This window comes from Phocoena phocoena, chromosome 15 (genome assembly GCF_963924675.1).
Source record: "Phocoena phocoena chromosome 15, mPhoPho1.1, whole genome shotgun sequence".
NCBI classification, from domain to species: domain Eukaryota; kingdom Metazoa; phylum Chordata; class Mammalia; order Artiodactyla; family Phocoenidae; genus Phocoena; species Phocoena phocoena.
The window spans coordinates 60973734-60994306 of NC_089233.1; the positions used below are offsets into that span (position 1 = coordinate 60973734).

At 50.7% G+C, this 20573-nt stretch overlaps 2 protein-coding genes across 2 annotated transcripts; one reads left to right on the top strand and one right to left on the bottom strand.

Annotated features, from left to right (window-relative positions):
- Positions 1-1743: 1743 nt before the first annotated feature.
- On the bottom strand, positions 1744-4038 carry DEFB124 (defensin beta 124). Its single transcript, XM_065893533.1, has 2 exons — positions 3755-4038; positions 1744-1947 (listed from the first exon to the last, which is right to left on the bottom strand). Exons 1-2 carry the CDS (start codon positions 3810-3812, stop codon positions 1793-1795), a joined length of 213 nt encoding a protein of 70 aa, XP_065749605.1. The 5' UTR covers positions 3813-4038; the 3' UTR covers positions 1744-1792.
- Positions 4039-7601: 3563 nt separating this feature from the next.
- On the top strand, positions 7602-14700 carry REM1 (RRAD and GEM like GTPase 1). The gene is made up of 4 exons (XM_065892728.1): positions 7602-7941; positions 8983-9065; positions 12953-13154; positions 14429-14700. The coding sequence occupies exons 1-4, from the start codon at positions 7602-7604 to the stop codon at positions 14698-14700; spliced, it is 897 nt and encodes a 298-aa protein (XP_065748800.1).
- Positions 14701-20573: the final 5873 nt, after the last annotated feature.

Here is a 20573-nt window from a genome sequence, read left to right on the forward strand (position 1 = left end):
CATCCCTCAGACTCACTGAGGCCTAGTGGGACAGGAGACTGACACGTCACTTCATGTCAGCTCTCTGTGATTCTGTGGGCTTGTCTGGGGTTCTTATCCTCTTTCTAGGCTCTAAACATCAAGCCCACCTCGCCCCCACCACATTGGGTCCTAAAACAGACCCACTGGCAATCAGTTCAATGTCTAGGCCACCCAGAAACTAAGGAAGGTACGGAGGCAGGACTGATATTCCGGTGGTATGCTTTGTTATTAAATACTGCAGTGCTTCCCTCCTGGTTGGTAAAAGGTGCTGCCCCAAGCCCTTGGGTGTCTCCTCCTCCACTCCAGCTGCTTCTGTCTGACCTAGGGATCCCCAGATCCCTCTCATATCAGAACCTAAAGAGTTAACACCTGGCACAGCAGGCAGCCTCCAAGACTGTGCTCCAGCCTCAGGCTCAGCATCCCTTCTGAGGTTAAGTACTTTGAAACTCACCACTCCTCTCTTAGCCTGGCCATGCAAGGTCCATTCTCCTATTCCAAGGCTACCCTGACCTTCTCCAAAAACTCTCAAAGGACAGTGGACAAGAGCCCTTCTGCCCTTGGCCTTCCCCTCAACTTATGCAACGTGCCTGCCCCTTTCCGGGCTCAGTCCCAGAGAGAAGGTGGGCAAACACCGAGGGTCTTCTCCAACTCTTTTTCTCCCAAGCTCAAGTTTACTATAGAGGCTAAAACAGCTGGATAATTTCTTTCCCAGCCTCCCCTTACATCCGGAGTAGCCATGTGACACAGCTCTGGCCCATGAGAAGTAAGCAGAAGTCTGCTGAGGGGGATTCCAGGGAAAGTTTTTGCTTTTCTGGTGCAAGTGAGAAACTAGCCCATGCCAACCCTCCCCCACTTCCTGCTTTAAACAAGGACGTTAGGCCTGGGGTTTTGGTAGCCGTTTGTTACCCAAGAGGATCCCAGATGTTTGCCCTGAATCTGGAGGTAACATGGTTGCTGCCTACCCCCAGATTTCTCTTGATGTAAGAATCATAAGCCCTTACAAGTTGAGTTTCCTATTTTTTTCAGCCAAACACAATCCTGATACGGGGTAATTAGAGTGCATGTCTGTCTGCCCACTTCCTGGACTCTGCTCACGTTTTCTCCCTGCCTTGCTGTTCCCAGTTCCTTGGTCCTGGGAGAAGCAGACTTTTCCTCTGTCACCCCTCCCTGCATATGTGAAAACTTCGCTTTCATAAAATCCTCATGGTCCTTTCTACCTGGACAGCCTCTTGAAATACTAACGTAGAGGATAAATGAACATAGAAAAATCTTTTCACTCTCAACAGGCCCTGCCTTTCAAGCCGAATGTACCATCTCATTCTGAATACCAGGGGCTTATTATTAACTCTATTATTACTAATTATTACCATTATTAAGTTAATTATTACCATTATTAACTTGTTATCATTACTATTAACTCTATTTTTCTTTTTGCATTCCTTCTATAAACTCCTAATCTCCTGATATTATCATTATCCCCATTTTACAGATGAGGAGACTGGGAAGGCTTATGGAAGTAAAGTAATTTTTCCAGAGTTAGATAGATAGAGTGAAAGTGATACAGGCTGGACCGGAACCATTTACAATGGTCATTAATGCCCACTCTCCTTGGATACCTCACTTCCCTCCATCAACCATCCCTCCGTCCCTCCCACATTCTGGACCTCCCCCGCCCCTCACCCCAGCCCCAGGGGTGGCGAGGCAATGACAAGAGGAGACAGCTGGCAGCTTGTGCTTTACTGGAGAGCAAGGATGTCAGCCCCAGAACCAGCTAAACATTTTCAGGCTTGGAGGCCAGAGGCTTAAGTCCACAGGGGAGACAGCACAGGGAGGCATCCGGGCACAGGTGCATGTAGGTTTCGTACTTCGTGCAGTAAGGCCGGCAGGCCCCGTGGCCCTTCCAGCACCGTTTGAATTCACTTCTCCCTATGCAGGGGAAGACTCCGGGTCACAGAGCCATCCAGAGGTTGCAGGTTATATCACTGGTCACAGATTTAACAAGAGATCAAGGTCACAGATTAGACCACTGACCACAAGTTAGACTACAAGCTACCAATTAGCTCTGTAGTCATTTGTTAGATAGACTCTGGTCATAGAGCAGCCCTCAGGTCATAAGTTAGGCCACAGAACAAGAGCTATGACCACAGGTCAAGGGTTAGACTAGAGGTAACAGGCTAGACCACTAGCCATAAATAATACAATCAGTTATAATTTAGACCACAGGTCTCAGTCGAGGTTAACCCACACATCATAATTTAAACCACTGGTTACAAATCAGAGATGAATTTCTCATTCAGTTTAACCCACACCCCAAGTACACTCTAAGCACCTTTCGTAAAAACAATATTCGATTATAGTTCGTCTTATTATAATCCCAGTATATGGGTTAAGGAAACCAAGGCACGGAAAGATTAACAAATTTGCCCGAGGTCACACAGCCATTAAAGGAGCAGAGCCAGCCTTCAAATCCAGGCCACCTGGCTCCAGAGCCCAGACTTGTAACCATTATTCAAACTGCATTGCACACATAGGGACCTGTTTAATGTTACGATTTAGTGAAGAAATTTCCAACCATGGGCCATGAAAAAGGTGAGGCTTTGGGTCAATGTCCCCTCCAAGGGTCTTTGGTCACAGCATGGTGTGGGGCACCTCCTTCATTTATTCATTCAGTAAACATGGGGCACTGGGAGTATCACAGTGAACAAGGTGGCCATGGTCCATGCCCTCAAGGAGCTTCCACCTGACAGGGAAGGGGGTTAAAACCCAAGCAAATAAATACAATAAGTAGAGTTGCGGTAAGTGCCCTGAAATAAGTGATCAGGGTGCTGTGATGCAATTAGGGCAGGTGTGGGAAGTGAGGAGAGAGGAGGACTACTTAGGCCTGTCACAGTGATATTTCTAGATATATGATATTTCTATATATACATACCCAGCAACTCGGAAGAACTGGGACTGAGTAGGAGATGGAGGGAAAAAGCTTCCCTGCCTCACCCTGGATTAAAAGAGATCCCAAGGGGCTTCCCTGGTGGCGCAGTGGTTGAGAGTCCGCCTGACGATGCAGGGGACACAGGTTCGTGCCCCGGGTCCGGGAAGATCCCACATGCCGCGGAGCGGCTGGGCCCGTGAGCCATGGCCGCTGAGCCTGCGCGTCCGGAGCCTGTGCTCCGCAACGGGAGAGGCCACAACAGTGAGAGGCCCGCGTACCGCAAAAAAAAAAAAGTATCAGAGGTCTTTTTCAACCATCCCCATCAGCTCTTCCATCACTTCCCACATGCACCTGACACACTAGCGTCTTGTCTTGCTTTTATTCTTCATAGTACCAATACTTATCTCTAACATATTACATGTTTATTTGGTGATTTTCTGTCTCTACTGACTAAAATATCAGCTCCATGAAAGCAAGAACCTTGTTTGCTTTCACTGCTTGATCCCCGGACATTGTAATAGTGCCTGGAACACAGAAAATATCTTTATAATGAATATTTGTTGAGTGAATCCCATTTTAAAAATGAGGAACCAGAGGTATATGGGCTGATTCAGCAACACACTCTAAGCTGCCCAGTAAGTCAGTGGTGAGGCCAGAACTTAAACGCTGGCCTAGGCCTCCTCTGTCCCCCAGAAGCTGAGAACCTATCCTTCATTTCTACACATACACATATACACACGCACGCACACACACGCACATGCACGCACACACACACGCACACACACGCGTATACACAGGTGATGTTACCTGGCGGCACATGAACCAGGACCAGGAAAGCCACAAAAAGCAGAAGCAGCTGTGTCATGGCCACAGGGCTCTAGAGCGGGGCAGGGGGCCACTGGGGAGAACATAAGAGAAGAGGAACCAAGCACACCGAGTCTTGCTGCCTATGGCCCAGGCTTTATTGGGCTGTAGATCAAGGCAGGAGTGTGGGCAGCAGGAGACCTAAGTGGGAGCCTGAGGCCCTGTGGCCCCAAGGATACAGTGGATCTCAGCCAGCTACGTGGGGAACTGATCAGCCATACCATCTGGAGGTTGCTGAGCTCTGAAGCTGGGGACAGAATGTCCTGAAGCAATGCTTGGGGTCAGAAACTGTACCTCTTCCCCACCTGAGAGGGTGGGGAAAGCCTTGGTTTCAGAGAGACCTGGTTCGATGCCAGCATCTCCCTCTAATCACTATGATACCTTGGACAAGTCACTTAGCCTCTCTGAGCTCCAGGTTGTCATCTAGGAAATGATGACAAGCCTCCCTTGCAAGACTAAATACATGGAGGTTCCCTTCCCGTGCCGAAGACACGGAACCAGAACTCACGGACGCGTTCAAACAAGCACGTACAGTTGACCCTTGAACAACACAGGGGTTAGGGGCGCCAACCCTCAACGGCAGTCAACAATCCACCTATAACTTATAGTTGGCCCTCTGTATCTGCAGTTCTTCATATCCGAGGTTCTGCCTCTGCAGATTCAACCAACTTCAGATCATGTAGTACTGCAGTATTTAGTACTGAAAACAAAACTTAACCGGACCTGCGCACTTCAAACCTGTGCTGTTCAAGGGCCAACTGTATTTAGGCTTACTCAGAAAATGAGAAGAGTAATAATGCAAACCGCACAGAAAGTAATGGATGCCTAGCTCATTTAGAGGATTAAAGGAAATAATACAATGGTTCTCAAAGTGTGGTACCCAGACGAGCAAGCAGCAGCAATACCTGGGGCTTGTTAGAAATGCAAATTCTCAAGCTCAATCCAAACGCACTGAATCAAAAGTTCTGGGGGTGGATCCCAGCAAGCTATGGTTTAACAAGCCCTCCAGGTCATTCTAATGCACCACTAAAGTTTGAGGCCACTGAGATAATATGGGTACAGAGCTTAGAACGGTGTCTGGTACACAGGCATCTGAGTTGCATCTTGAAAGATGAGTAGCAGGGAGGGTATTCAGGCCGAAGGAACAGAATGTGCCTGAAAGAGTAGGGTATTGGCTAGAGCAAGGAGTTTGTTGGAAGAGATTGGAAATGACCTTGTAGAGGACCAAAGCCAGAGCACAATGGGTCTTGAATGCCAAGTTCAGGCTTTTGTATTGTAGACAACTGTAAGTTTTGTAGCAAGGATGTAAACTGTTCAGATTTCAGTTTTGAATAGAGAAACTGAAACCCAAAGAAGGGAGGTGACTTGCCGAAGGCCATACAGCAATTGAGTGTCTCACTCCCAGACAGTGCTGCGCCACTCACAGCCCATCTTGTAGGTGGCAAAGGAAAGCTTAGAGGGCCAAGCCACAGAAGGAAACCAGGCGTGAGGGGGTTTAGCATCTGCCCAAAGACCTGCAGGGGCTGAGCTAGTCTACCAGGCTGCTGTGGGAGTTGCTGTGAGCTGGACACTTGGACCCCCTCAGCCATGACAATGAGCTCCACCCACAGGTACAGGCTGGTCGCAGTGGGGCCCACATACATGGCAGCCCCAGTCCATCATGACCTAAAAGGAAGCACCTTGCTCAAAGACCCATGGATGGCCAAAATCACAAGTTCCCTACAGCCAGCTTCTCTTCTGTACCAAGTTCAGTGTCTCTTTTCTCCTCCTGCAGGCCTAGGAAGACTTGAGGGGGCGGGGGGGGGGGGGGGCGGCGGTGGCGGGGGAAGCACAGACCGTGATAGAAAGGGACAATAGGCAGAGACCTGAGTGCCAAGCCCAGGTAAGCCGCAGTTTGCTCATCCTCTTAGTGTGGTATCAGGATTAAATGAGCTAATAATCCAGGCAAAGTGCTCAACCATGCCAGGCACAGCACAGGAGTCCAGTAGGTATTCATCAAGTAGGGGACAGCCATTCTTCCAGGCACAGAGCAACCCTAGCTGCATAAAGGGCGCTTATCCTAGAATCTGCTGAAAGAATGAATGACCGCTGCCAAAACAAGACATTCAGAACGCGTCAGTGCAGACTTCCTGGGCTCCCTCCGCCCCTCAAGCCACTTCCCAAAATTAATTCTCAATCCGAAGCAGAGTTTCTCAAAGCGGGGTCTATGAACTCTGGGTCAGGCTCACGTAGACACTTGTTTAAAATGCAGATTCCCCATCCTCTCTGCCAGGACTGCTGAATCTGCCTCTCTCGCAGGGTGGGACCTGGAATCTGAAGAGTTAACAAGTTCCTCAAGCGGTTTTTGTGAAGGCTAAAGTTGGTGTGCCCCATCGCCGGAGTGGATAGATGCAGACGCAGAGGGGATCCAGGCTCAGGAATTCGGAACCCGTATCCTCCCCCTCTCTCGCCCCCCACCCCTGGCTAAGTACTTGAAGTGGCGGGTCAGCTGAGCTCTGCGAAAAGTCATTCAGCGGCCAAGGCCTTGGGGCGGAGACCCCGGGGCTGCCCTAATGGGGCGGGGCTGGACGGGGCGGGGTCGCGGCTCCTCCCCCGGCCCGGGCGTTGGGGCGGGACTGGCCTGAGGGGCAATGCTGCGAGGCAGTGGTACAGCCTGGTGCGCCCGGCAGCTTTGGCGGCCGGGGACCCTGGACCCCTCCCCACACCGAGGTAAAGGCCCGCGCAGCCCGCCACCAACTTAGTCAAGTTGGTGCGGAGTTCGCCAGGCGCCCGTATGGGGCGACGGGGGGCGGGGGGCGGGGGGTTCTGCGGCACAGGCAGGGAAGGGGGGGCCTCGAACCCGCGTCCCGGGGTGAGGGCCCCCGGATCTCGGGCCCGGAGGGCTGTTCCCTGAGACAGGGAACCCTCCCGGGATCTGGGGACTCACACCCAGGACCCCCGGGCCGGGGAAGCTCGGACTCCGGGAGTGGCATGCCCTCCTGGGCCCTGTAGGTCTCCTCTCCACCCGCCTCACCACCGGGACCCCTTCCTGTCACCAAATCTGGTGTCCGGCTGCCTCGAAGCCCCCGCGCCCCCACAGCAGCTGGAGGCCGTAGTGCCAGCCGCTTCTGAATTTTTCACCGAGGGGGCGGGCCGGACACGCTGTTCCCATGGCACCGGGGCTCTCAGGTTTCAGCTGGAGGGAACCCCCAGACCCCCTAGACTTTAGCAGGACCAAGTTGCCCGTCCTGCCTCTTCCTCAGCTCTCGTGGGATCGGGCAGCGGAAGTGAATACCCCCGGGGCTCTCAACCCTCCTCCGTACCTCCCAACCCCGAACCGAACCGTGGGGAAGAGATCTGTGGGGAAGAAGAGAAGGGGGCAATTCGGGTGTCTTTCGTGAACGTGGATCTCATGTTCTGAATGGCTGGGGCAGCTCTGTGTGCATGCTTGTGTGGACATCCTATCTGGCTGCTGCCCCTCTGCCTATCTGTGTATCACGGGGGAGTGGGTTATCCTCAAGGCATAGGAAATGGCCTCTGGGTGTGCATGCATGTGTGTGTTCACACGCACTCACCCCTCCCAGCCTGACCCAGGTTCTCTCTGGGCCTGAAGCCAGAAAGCCCCCACAGGGAGGATCTGAGGCACCTCCTCCTCCCATTTGAACTCAAAGGAAGGAAGGACTGCTAGAAGGACTAGAAAGCGGTCGCAGCAGCTCATCAGGACTCTACAGGAGAAGGGGCTCAAAGCACCTGGCTCACCACCCACTCCCCCTTCCTGCCGAAGGAAAGAAGGAAACCCCCCTTCCCAAGGATGACACTAAATACTCAGCAAGAGGCAAAGACCCCCCTGCGTCGCCGAGCCAGTACTCCACTGCCCCTGTCCACCCGGGGCCACCAGCCTGGCCTCCTGGGCACAGCACCTTCTACACAGTCCCAGCATCCCCGACTGGGCCAATCAGCCTCCCTCAACACCCCCACCCGGCAACCTTCATCTGCCCCCAGTGGGTGGTCCTCTGAATCCAGCGACTCTGAAGGCTCCTGGGAGGCCCTCTACCGTGTGGTACTGCTTGGAGATCCTGGTGTAGGGAAGACCAGCCTGGCCAACCTCTTTGCAGGAAAACAAGAGCGGGATCTCCATGAACAGCTGGGAGGTAGGGACCCTGTGGGCTGGGAAGGGATGCGGTCGATGGAGTGAAATCCCTGTTATCTGGGGCATGGCGCTGCCAAGAACGGTTGTACGACTCATGCACTGCTCAACCCTGAGGGGCATCTTTCACATAGACTATGAAGTGAGTGATCACCCCCTGGAGTTGTGCAGGCACAGCCTGCACAAAGATCCACAGGAGGGAAATTCCTTGAATAGTGAATGAGAATTGTGCTAATTTCTCATGGGTGAGAGGTGTGTGATTCATTTTCATGTCGTAAGGGAAGCAATTCTGAGTTCCACAAGTCCCAAGTATAAAGAAATGGTGATCTTCCTCCCAACTCTCAGACCCTGCCCCACAGACAACCATCCATGCCCACCATGACCTGCAGCCGAACTAACATCCTACCCAAAATGGAGACTCCCAGACTCTTAAGTTGGGCCCTGGGTTCCTTTATTCCCAAGAGGTGCAGTGAGCTGAGAGGGCCTGGGGTCCCAGAATGATGGGGATCAGGGACTGGACAGAGGAAATGAAGATGAGTCCCTGCAGGACTTGGCAGAGAGGACCCAGGGTGAGTGGGGGGGAGAGGGGAGGTTAAAGGCAGAGAGGAGGTGGGGACACTCTGACCACGCCCTTTCTCCAGCCCTGACTGCTCAGAGTGTGAACCCATAGGTACACACATACACCGGTATGTATGACAGATAGGGAGACAGAGTTCCAGAGAGGGTAACGGGACCTGCCTGAAGCATACACTAAGCCAGGGAGAACTCCCAGCCCAAATTTAACCCCACCGCCCCACACTCATTCAATCAAACAAACCAACAAAACCTTTCTCAGCACCTACTGTGTGCCAGGTACTGTGCTGGCAGCTGGTGGGACAGGGGCTCCTCATGGTGTTTCTTGGCCTATCAGGAGAGACAGACATCTAACAAATATGGTGAGCACTTCAAGGAGAAGTGGAGGGGGCAGAAAGAGGGGTTAGGGAGGCCTGCATCCTCCCCAGCCCTGCATCTCCTCCCTGAAATCCGTGTCTTTCCTCAGTTGCAGAAGATGTGTACGAGAGGACCCTCACGGTGGATGGAGAGGATACCACACTGCTGGTCATGGACACCTGGGAGGCTGAGAAACTGGTATGGCACAACAAGCAGGATTTGGGGGGAGGGGTGCTGAGGCTAGTACCAGATTCCTGTCCCCTCCTAGGACACTACAGAGGAGGGACAGGGCAGGGCCCATCCTCAGCACCTCCCCAAACCCACAGCTCCTAAGCAGCCTTTCCAACGAAAGCCAGGAGAACCTCATGACCCTGACCCCCCTTTCTCACTCCATTCATCCTCTCCTCACAGCCACCCCCCAAGGTGTGCTTCTCCCCCTGCAAATCTTCCCCGCATGAGCACCCTTATCCCATTCCACCCACCCACATTGTACAGAAAAAGGAACACCAGATTTAGCCTGAGGTTGAACCCCCTCCTCCTCTGTCTTACCAGTTGGCTTTGTGCAACTGACTTACCCACTCTAAGCTTCAGTTTTCTCACCTAATAAATGGGTGGATCATTCCTGCCTTCCTTACCAGCTAGTTTTTTTAAACTTCTTATGCAGTTTCACAGAGATAAGCACAGTTTGGAGCATGAAAAAATGCTGAACGTGAGTGAAGAATTGTAAATAATGATAATTCTTACCGATCATGACTTCGTAGCTAGTAAAAAGAGGACACCAAAGATGTCCTTCCTTAGCCCATTCCAAAGCAGGAAGAGAGCATTGGGCAGGGACATGTCCCCATTATGCTTTTCTTATCTTGCTTGAGTTTTCTTACCTTTGTTTATCTTGTTGAGTCTTTTTTCTTGCTATACAGGTAACACATGCTCATTGTAGAACTTTGAAGAAATGCAACTAAACAAAAAGGATCTAAAAATCACCTGGGCTCCCATCGCTCTAGGGGGTAGGCCCCTCCCCTAACACTCAGGGAGGCCCTGCCCACAGGGTGGGGCTTAGGAGGGCAATGTTGGGTGATTGACAAGAATGGCTGACAGCTCCAGAGATAGGCCCAAATCTAGGGATGAAGGAGCTATGAGACCAATTCCTTTTAACTAGCATAAAAGGAAACCCAGGTCCAAATGAGCATCAGAATAATGATGATGGTTCTCCTAAGAGCAGCTGACATTTATGGGGCACCTTCTTCCTCAGTGTCAGCCCCTGTGCTGAACACTAGACATATATTTTGACATTCAGTCAAGACAAAAACTATACAATGAGTGTATTTCTGATTCCCATCCTACCAATGAGGAAATCAAAGCTCAGAGAGGTTATGTGTCCCAAGTTCTCAGATAGCAAGTGGGATTCAAACCCAGATTTATAATAGCCCAAAGCTTATACTCTTATGCACTAGGACCATCCCCACTGGGAGCATCACCTTCTGAACCTCCATCTGAGGTTCCACTCCTTCACTCACTTGTTTATTAAGAAACACTGGCTGGGGCTTCCCTGGTGGCGCAGTGGTTGAGAGTCCGCCTGCCGATGCAGGGGACGCGGGTTTGTGCCCCGGTCTGGGAAGATCCCACATGCCGCGGAGCGGCTGGGCCCGTGAGCCACGGCCGCTGAGCCTGCGTGTCCGGAGCCTGTGCTCCGCAACAGGAGAGGCCCCAACAGTGAGAGGCCGTGTACCGCAAAAAAAAAAAAAAAAACACTGGCTGGCTAGTCCCCACCTCAGCCAGGGTGAAGGGAGGGCACCATGACCAAACCCAGATATGCAAGGTCTGCCCGGGGGTCCGACATCAGGTCCCTGCAGGCCAATCACACACAGCCAGCCTCAGGGCCAGCCTGAGGGTGGCAGCCTTGAGGGTCCCACATCCTAGGGCCAGCGGAAGGCCTTGGGGATCCAGTGGCCAGGTCACACCCAAGCTTTATTTTTAAAAAAAGAAAGGAAGGAAGAAAAAAGAAACACTGGCTGGATATTTATAATGGGCCAGGACACTGAAGACCCATCAGTGATTAAGGCAGACATGCCTCCTGACCTCATGGAGCTCACAGACTGGTGAAGGAGGGTCTACTTTTTGGATGCAGTTGAGAATCCTATGGGACAGAGTCCAGTGAATTAAGAAGTCCCATTTGGGGACTAGACTAGAAGGCAGGAATTGGAATTCTGTGCCCAGCTGGCTGAGTGGCCTTGAGAAAGGGTTCTCTTCTCTGGCCCTTGATTTCCCTACAGTTTCCCTGGCCAGTGTCTATGAAGGCAGTTCCCAAAGAGGGTCCATGCAGAGAGGGTCCATGTTGATGTCCGAGAGGCAAAATCTGACAGAACTGGGAGGGCCTTTGGTTCATCCAGTAGTACCCCAGCCTCGCTGACCATCAGGGTCACCTGAAGAGTATTAGAAATCAGATTCTCAAGTCTCACCCCAGGCCTAATGAAATAGAACCTATAAAAGTGGAGTTCTGGAATCTATATTTTTAATCACACCCCCAAAGGGTTCTTACCCACCAATCCATGTACCAACCAGCTTTTGTGATGCTAACACATGGCAAATCTTCCATAAATATTTGTGCAATGAATGAATGAATGGTCAAGACCCACCCTCTCATTCTACAAATGAGAAAACAGACTCCGAGGGAGGAAGGAACCTGTCCATAGTCACAGCTAAGAACCCAGAATAAGAACCCACATCTGTCTGACTCAGTTCAGGGTTATTTGGCCCCGGGGAAGGATCAGTCCAGCTGTTCAGAACTTACCCCTTTTGACAATGATGTTGACCATGCATCCAATGCTTTCCTACTTATCTACCTTATTTAGTTATCAGAAAACTTTTCTGGCTTCTTTTCCCCTCACAAACAATACTTCCACCACGCTCGGCATTTCCCACTCTTTTTTTTTTTTTTTTTTTTTTTTGTGGTATGTGGGCCTCTCACTGTTGTGGCCTCTCCCATTGTGGAGCACAGGCTCCGGACGTGCAGGCTCAGCGGCCATGGCTCACGGGCCTAGCCGCTCCGTGGCATATGGGATCTTCCTGGACCGGGGCACGAACCCGTGTCCCCTGCATCGGCAGGCGGACTCTCAACCACTGCGCCACCAGGGAAGCCCCGGCATTTCCCACTCTTGCCCACTCTCTTCCCCCCTACTCAGCCTGCTCATCCTTTCTAACCCCACTCACCAGTCCACTGTGAAGCCCTCCCACACTCTGCCCAGTTGAGTTCTCCTGGTCTACCCCCACCCCAAGCCCCATGGGTCCTCCAGCCACTTGCATATGGCTCTCTTAATGGTACTTATCACACCGCATTATATCTCTCCATTTTCATAGCATCCCTTCCTAATCATGAGCTTTTGGAGGGCAGGTACTGTGTCTCCTTAAACACTTAGAAACACTTAGAAAGCTGTTACCTAGGTGGTTCAGTCTCGGAGTGCTGTCCCTGACAAAAGAGCGTCATCCAAAACAATATCAAAATTACTCCAGTTCTTTCCTTTCCTTGTCAAACATCTTGAATGGACTCCACTTCTTAAAATGCCCCTTGCCTCTCCCACCCCCTTCCCTTACACGCCACAGTTGCTCCTTCAACTCTCTCTTAAAGAGTATCCAGAAAAAAACCTCCCCGGAAGACAGCCTCCTGTCCCTGCTTCTCTCCCTTCCTTTTTTTTTTCTTAACTCTGGACTGCAAAAAGCCAAAAGGACTGTCTAGCAAGACCAAACCCTCCTCAAACCAGACAAAAGTGCTGAAAAGGCAAAGCCCGAACTCTCCTTAGCAGAACCCAATAAATCTTTTGTCTCCAGTGCCCGGCCTACAGAAGGAACCAATGAATGAGAGAATGGAGTGAGGTAGTGTCATTAGCCCGATTTTTCAAGCAGAGAAACTGTGGCTCAGAGAAGATCGGTGGTCTCCCAGGGTGACACAGGGAATTTTGGCAGAATGTCCCCCAACCTGTCCAAAGTATCAACTTCAGCCCCATCCCACCCATCAGACCATCCCAGCCCCTCCTTTCTCAGCCAGGGCCTAGGTACCGTCTGAGGATGGGCCTGGGTTCCCTCCCCTACAGGATGAAAGCTGGAGCCAGGAGTCGTGCCTGCAGGTGGGCAGCGCCTACGTTATCGTGTACTCCATCGCAGACAGGGGCAGCTTCGAGAGTGCCTCTGAGCTCCGCATTCAGCTGCGGCGCACATATCAGGCGGACCACGTGCCCATCATCCTGGTGGGCAACAAGGCGGACCTGGCACGCTGCCGGGAAGTCTCCGTGGAAGGTGAGCCCTCCACTCCACCCTCCTCCTCCACCTTTCTCTTAGCCCTGTTGTCACTGCGTCTCCTCCAGTGCTCCTCGATCTCAGTGACTCGTGCCCCCCCACCCCCACCCCGGCCACCTCCATCCTGCATCTACTTGCCTAAGCCTGAAAGCTAGAAACCATTCTTGGCTTGCCTCCTCTCTCATTCCCTCAGACCAGTCCCCAGACCTTGTCGGGTCCACCTCCCTTAACCCCGCATTCCCTTCCTGTCCCCATGCCCAGAGCCTCTGCCCCATCCTGGCATCTCCACTTTAGCCTGGGCCAACCCCGGTACTTCTCTATCCCCACTCAATCGGTTCTCCTCACCAGCTGCCAGAGTTTTCCCGAACCAGAGCTGACCTTGTCACTTCTTTGCCTAAAAATGCCCCTATGTGCCCCAACGCCCTTAGTCTGAGACACTTTATTCACCAAGGCATGATAGGCTCAGTGCCTGTAAGCTTTCCAAGGGCTTACATCTGAGACCTGAAAAAGACAATTATTGACTCCAAAATACAGTGAGAAAATGATAAATTCAAATTTCACAGAGCTTTGTGTACAAAACATAATATTGTGTCAGCCAGCAACTGCGAACCAAAATGTTTAAAGTTATACTTAAATTGTATTTAAAGTGGGATGGGGAATATTTTAATACAATTGATGTATCAGGTGGGACCCATAACGATCTAAAAATGGCCCTACTCACAGGGCGAAATCTAAAAAATATGGAAACTGAGACCCAGAGTGGGGAGGCCAGTTCTACAGGGTCACCAGCCACTGAGGACTAGAACCCAGGCCCCTGCATCCAGCCCAGTGGCATCCTGGAGACGAAAGACCATATGCGTTATGAGCAGACGTCCCAAAATTCTGCAACATGATCCCCAGGAGATTTTGTTTAATCGCTAGTTCCCAGGCCTCACCTACCGAATCGGAATATCTGCGGGTGGGCTCAGCAACCTGCATTTTAACATGCTCCCCCAGACAATTCTGATGCACAGATTAGACCCCTTCCCTGGCGGTCAAGACCCTTCCGGGGGACCTCCCGGTCTTCCCAGGCTCATTCTGCTATCAGTATCAATCACTAACCTGTGAACTAACTCCTCAAAGCCAGATTTATCTCTGAGTCCCCTGGCACGCAGCACAAGGTATGGGGAAAGGAAAAATCGTGCTTCCGGTTGAGATTGAACACACCTCCTGCTACCTTTATCTCCTTTTTCCGGTTGTGGCTCCGCCCTGGCTCACTGACCCCGCCCCCTCAGAGGGCCGCGCCTGCGCTGTGGTGTTCGACTGCAAATTCATCGAGACGTCAGCCACGCTGCAGCACAACGTGGCGGAGCTCTTCGAAGGCGTAGTGCGCCAACTGCGCTTGCGCCGCAGGAACTGCGCGGGCCGGGAGCCACCGGCCCCCCGACGGCGGGCAAGCCTAGGCCAGCGGGCTCGACACTTCCTGGCACGCTTAACTGCCCGCAGCGCCCGCCGCCGGGCACTCAAGGCCCGCTCCAAGTCCTGCCACAACCTGGCCGTGCTCTGAGGCCACCCACCCACTCTCTGGGTGGGGGGCACTGGGGTGCATTCTAATCTCCACCAGGGCCACGGAGAGGCAGAGTCTCTGTGGCTTGCAGTCTGCATCGTGGGCCTTGGCCGCCCACTCCCCCAACGTACAGAGCATCTCCCCAGTCGCAACTTCACGGACCTCTCTGCCCTGGGCAAGTGATGGACAGACCATGGGGCCAAAGCCTAAATTGGGGTTTTCATGCAGTGCGTGTCTTTTTGTAAAAAGTCTTCCTTGTCCTTGGGCTCTGGCCAACCCTCAGAAATTCCCCCACAATAAACCGGACCAGAAGGATGTCCTGTCTGAGTGCCCAGATCTCTTCTTTTGGGCTCTTCTAGGCGTCTCCACCTCCCGCTTTTCCATCTACATGGGCTGCAGACTGGGTTGGCCTGCTGACTTGGGTGTCAGGGTTAGTCAGTAAAATCACTGGACCAATTATGCATTCAGGCCCTTCTCTGAACCACTGGGCACAGCCCCTGCGCCACGACTTTGAGGGAGACACAGTGGAGCGCAAGCAACCACAGTTTAGTGTGATGACCTCCTAGTCTCTCATTAACTCGTTTTTTTAGATTATAAATTCACAAAATATTCTCTGAAAAAAAAAATCTTCGCCCTCATCTTAGCAATATAATAGCTGGTGTTTGTTGGGAGCTGACTGGGTGCTAAGCTGTCACAACTATTAATCTTCACGACCCATGTTTAACTAGTTAGAAAACAGGCGTAGAACAGTGAAGCCTTGTGCTCCAGATCACACAGCAGCTATAAGTGAAGTCGCCAGGATTCCAGCCCAGGCTTGTGAGGCTAGAGTCTGTGGCCAGCTTATCCACAGTTCTCTTGGAGAATGTAACAAAAAACTATAGACTCCCAGGGAAATGGACTTTCAAACACAATTTTGCACACAGTTGAAAGGGGGCAGGCGGACTCCATGAAACTCAATCCATTAATCCCCAGGATGGACCCTCGATTTAGTCCAACTCATTCCGTTTTCTAGCTTTGGAAATTGAAGCCCAGAGAGGGGAAGTGAGCACCCCAGAGTCGCCCAGCCAGTAAGGGTAAGGACCAGACCTCAGGGCCCAGCCTCCTCCTATGTCTGTTGGGAAGTAGGAGGTAGTGAGGCACTGTGGCTGGGGATGGGCCTTGGGGGTCAGGTCAGGAGTTTCCAGCATAAGAGGAAGTGGTGTCACTACTTTGAGAGGAGAACATGATGCGAACAGTTTGGACCATTGTGTCCCTGATGCCTGACACCCCTGCCCCCAGCCAGCTGCCTGCCCAGATGCCTCAGCCCCCCACATCGGCCATGTCCCTGCTGCCAGGAACACCAGAGCCCAAGCAGGCGAGCCATCCTCCAGCTGTGACCCCCCAGTCTTGCCAGCAGGGCACTGATGGCACTTACTTTCCTATCCCAACTCCAGCCCGGGGAAGGGAAAAGGAGGAGGGTCTTCCCCCACCCTAAGCTGTCTCTGGAGGCCTGTGGTCATGGGGGAGGGGCTATAGTTGTGGAAAGTTGGCAGAGGCAGCCGGCAGCAGCCCGGGAGAGTGGAAAAAATGATATCAAACCCAGAAAAATGCAGGCCGGATGGAGGGCCCAAGCCGGCCCCGAGAGGTGAGAGGGAGGGAGGACGGAGGCCCCACAGGCTGAGAAAGGAAGAGGGCCAGGGAGAGAGCGCAGGAGCTGGTTTGGAAAAACCTGGGGACAATCAGCGTGATTCCTTCCTTTCTTCATCCGCAAATATTAACTGAGGGCCTACTAAGTGCAGAGCACAGTGCCAGGTTCTAGGGACATAGTGGTGAAGAAGGAGTAGGGTGTTGCTCCCTGGAGCTCACAGTCTGGTGGGGAAAACAGACTAGAAAACACGTATATGATTAAAATAATTACAAACTGATAGGGTGCTAAAAATCAGGGTGGTCATGAAAATAATCCTCTTAATTCACAGATGGGGAAATTGAGGGCCAGAAAGGGAGTACCCAAAGCTACTCAGATTGTGGAAGAAATCATTGAGACCGGGATTGGGGGAAGGCAGGGGAGGGAAGAAAGAAAGAAATAGTGCAGACTAGATGCAGGGGTGAGTATGCAGCCAACACAGCAAGACGGCACAGTGGTGGAGGGCATGGGCCCTAAACCAGGGGGTCAGTATTCAACCATCTCTCTGTGCCTTAGTTTCCCCATCTATAAAATGGGATTCATGACAATTCCCTCCCTCAGGATTGATGTGAGGATTAAATGACTTAAGATGTGTCAAGTACTTATAACAGTTTCTGTGTCTAGGAAGATTCAGGAAATGCTGGTTCCTGCTATCACATCTTAAAACATTAGGGAAACCAGAGTTTGTTTAGGGTAAGATATTTTGAGACCGTGAAGACTCGCTTGGGAGTATTTGCCCTATTAAGACACTGGAGAACTTTAGGAAACTCTCTTCCCTTCTTGGGCCTCAGTTTTCCCATCTGTAACATAAAGGGATCGAATCTGAGCTTGTAGCATACACTCATGTACTCACACGTTTGCTGTCTGCCTCCCCCACAGGAATGAGACGTCCGCAAGGGCAAAACCCTTGGTGCTCCTCTCTCCCCAACATCCGCATCAGTACCTGGCTCATCGTAGGGGATCACTAAATATTTGTGGAATGGATTAATTAACCAATCTGTTAAAGGACCCTTCCAAACCTGATCTCTCTGATTCTAGGAGTCTGTAAATAAGGCATGGCTGGGAAAGCATGTAAGAAAACCACAATATTCCTCCCAGGGACATGGCCTATTATAGTTTAGAAAGTTCTTTCTCAGACATAAAAACAAACCAAAATAAAAAACCAAAAAAAAAGCAAAAAGCTAACTTTGTTTTAGCTCTTTCTATGTGGCAGGCCCCATGCTCCATGCTTGGTACACATTTTCTCATTTCATCATCACCATCTACTTAATAGGTACCATTTGACACATAACAGATGAGCACACTGAGGCTAAGAGAACACAAGAAATTTGTCCAAGGCCACACAGCAAGAAAGGGTAGTCAGGATTCACACCCAGATCAGCTGTCAAGAGTCAGGTAGGAACTGCCATCTTCATTGTACAGTTGGGGAAACTGAGGCCCAGAGAAAGAAGAATCTCCCAAGGTCATGTAATAACAACAGCAAACAGTTCCATCACTCTTACCATGTATCAGGTGCTGTGTTAAGTGCTTTTTGCATATTAAATCCTCAAAACTTCTCATATTATCACCATGCCAGTTTTCAGATGGAGAAACTATAGCAGATACCTTGCCAAGGTTGCACAGTTAGCAAATATTTAGCCAGGATTCGAACCAGGGAAGTCTAGTCCCTTGGTGTGAAAGGCTCAACTATATCGCACTGTCCAACGGTACAGCCAGTCCGGCGCAAGCTGGTGTCTGCCCAGCTCCCTGCTGCCTGGGCTGGGGGCAGGGTGGAGAACAAAAGCACATTGAGAGTATCCTCAGCCACCAGCTGCGACTTTCCACCTTGAAGGGAGGGCACTGTTATGGAAAAAGTGATAAAGTTCTGGAAAGAGGAATGTCTCCCCAGGGGCCCCAAGTCTCCTCAGAGTTTCCCCCCTCCTTTTGCTTTGGGGGAAGGCCACAAACTGTGCTGTCCTGATCCAGACGAGAGGAAGGCCACCTGGATCCCAGCACACCCCAGCCTGGCTACTCAAATACTGAGGATCACTGGCCCTGACGGAAAGTTCCAATTTCTCAGCCAAGGGCACGAAGCTTCCACTCGGGGACCCCCAAGGAATCAGGTTCAGGCTGGAACTCCCTTGTCCTTGGATGGTGAGAAATTCACATCTCCCAGGCACAGCTCAGTCCTTCCTTTACTCAGCAAACTTTGATAACGTTTTTGCTCTGAAGGAAGGTAAGGCGGGTAGAGAGAGTCACAGCTGGCTGCTTTTTAAAACAAAATGTTTTTAAAGATTAAGAATCTCTAAGCTCTGCCATGACCATGTGACCTTAGGCAAATCAAAATATACGGAGTGAAGGGGTTAGGGTAGAATTCTTTATGCGACTGTCTCAAGAATATTTGAATATTCTAGTTCAACAGCTTGAAAAAATATACAAGTTCAGTTTCAATTTCGGCGCTGTCTCCTTCTGTTCAGTTCAGGGTTTAGTTAAAAATAATATTAATGATGGGATGGGAGCTCTGGGTTCAACAGTGTGTGTTGTTTTCCCAGTTCCATCTGATTCAAGTTCAAGGCTAAAATGGATCGCTGTTCCAGTTTCTGTGCCGCATAACAAACCACCCAAAGCTTAGTGGCATAAAAACGATCATTTTATTATACTCATAGATTTTGTGAGTCAGGAATTTGGGCAAGGCGAAGTGGGTACTGCTCTTCTCTGGGGCCTCGGCTGGGAAACTCACAAAGCCTGGAGCGACTGGAATCATCTCACATGTCGTCTGGAGGTTGATTCCCGCAGTAAAGTGGAGTCTCACCTACCACGTGGACTCTCTAGGTGTCCTGGTGCTTTTGTTTCCTATTGCTGCCATAACAAATTACCACAAACTTATCGGCTTAAAACAGCAAATTTATTATCTTATAGTTCTGTCAAATAGAAGTCCAACTTGGGTCCCACTGGGCTAAAACCAAGGTGTCTGCAGGGCTGCATTCCTTTCTAGAGGCTCTAGAGGAGGTTTTGCTTCCTTGCCTTTCTCAGCTGCTAGAAGCCAGCCGCTTTCCTTGGCGCTCGCTCCACCTTCAAAGCCAACAACGTCGAGCCAAGTCCATCTCGTGCTGCCATCTCTCTGGTTCTCTCTCTTCTGCCTCACTCTTCCACCTTTGTGATTACATTGAGCCCATCCAGACAATCCAGCATAACCTTCCTGTTTTACAGTCAGCATGTTAGCAGCCTGAAATTCCATCTGTGACCTTAATTCCCCTTTGCCGTGTAACATAACATATTCACAGGTTCCAGGACTTCCCTGGTAGCCCAGTGGGTAAGACTCCGCGCTGACCACTCCAAACTCAGTCCTCTTCAAGGTCTGCTCACCTGTCTGAATAAGTTTGCATGCCTTTCCACACAGTCAGTTGTCTGTGAATCTTACATACATGCGTGCACGTATGCACATGTGCACTTTGAATCCAAAACCTAAGCCAGGGGTCACAAATGCAAATGCTCACAGAACCAGGTAATATAAATCAATGACGTAGACTAGGTGACAAACATTAGGGAGCATCACTGCATCACTGTGGCAAACTGCAAGTCCTTTCCTACCTAAAAGGAATGACAGAACTAAGCTGCCTATTACTCCTGTTAGGAAATTCCATTTTTTCTAAGAAAAGCAGCAAGCCAGATATTTATGTGAAGTATCCCAATTCCTAAATCACTATTGCTAATTCCAATTTTTTTAAGCCCTGGACAGGAGAAGCAAAACATGTCCCCCAGCCAGGTTCTGACCAGAGGCTGACAGTTTGTAACCTCTGGCCTAAACCCAAATAGTGAGAAAGAAATGTATTCTCAGCCATTCCCCAGTCTGCAGGGTCACCCCTCATACCATGTAGTTAGGACTTAATTATAAAGAACGATTTGTTCTTTTTGTTCAGCTCCTCCCAATCTCCTTTCCCAGAGTGCCTCTTCAGGCCTATTGGGAGTCCAAAGGTGCCCAATGCCAAGTGGTACATATTTTTAATTGAACTTTGAATTACATAAATAATACATTTTAATTAGAAGGATAAATCAGAAAAACAGAAAACATATGGTAAAAGTAAAAATGCATTTATCTGTTAAGCTGCCCTCAACTACACATGAGAGAAACCCTTATAAGGATACTTTCTAACAGAATGTCCAGAAGTAGACAATTCTAAGGTTGATTCGTCAGCCTTAAAATGTCAGGACACTGGGTCTGCATCTCCAT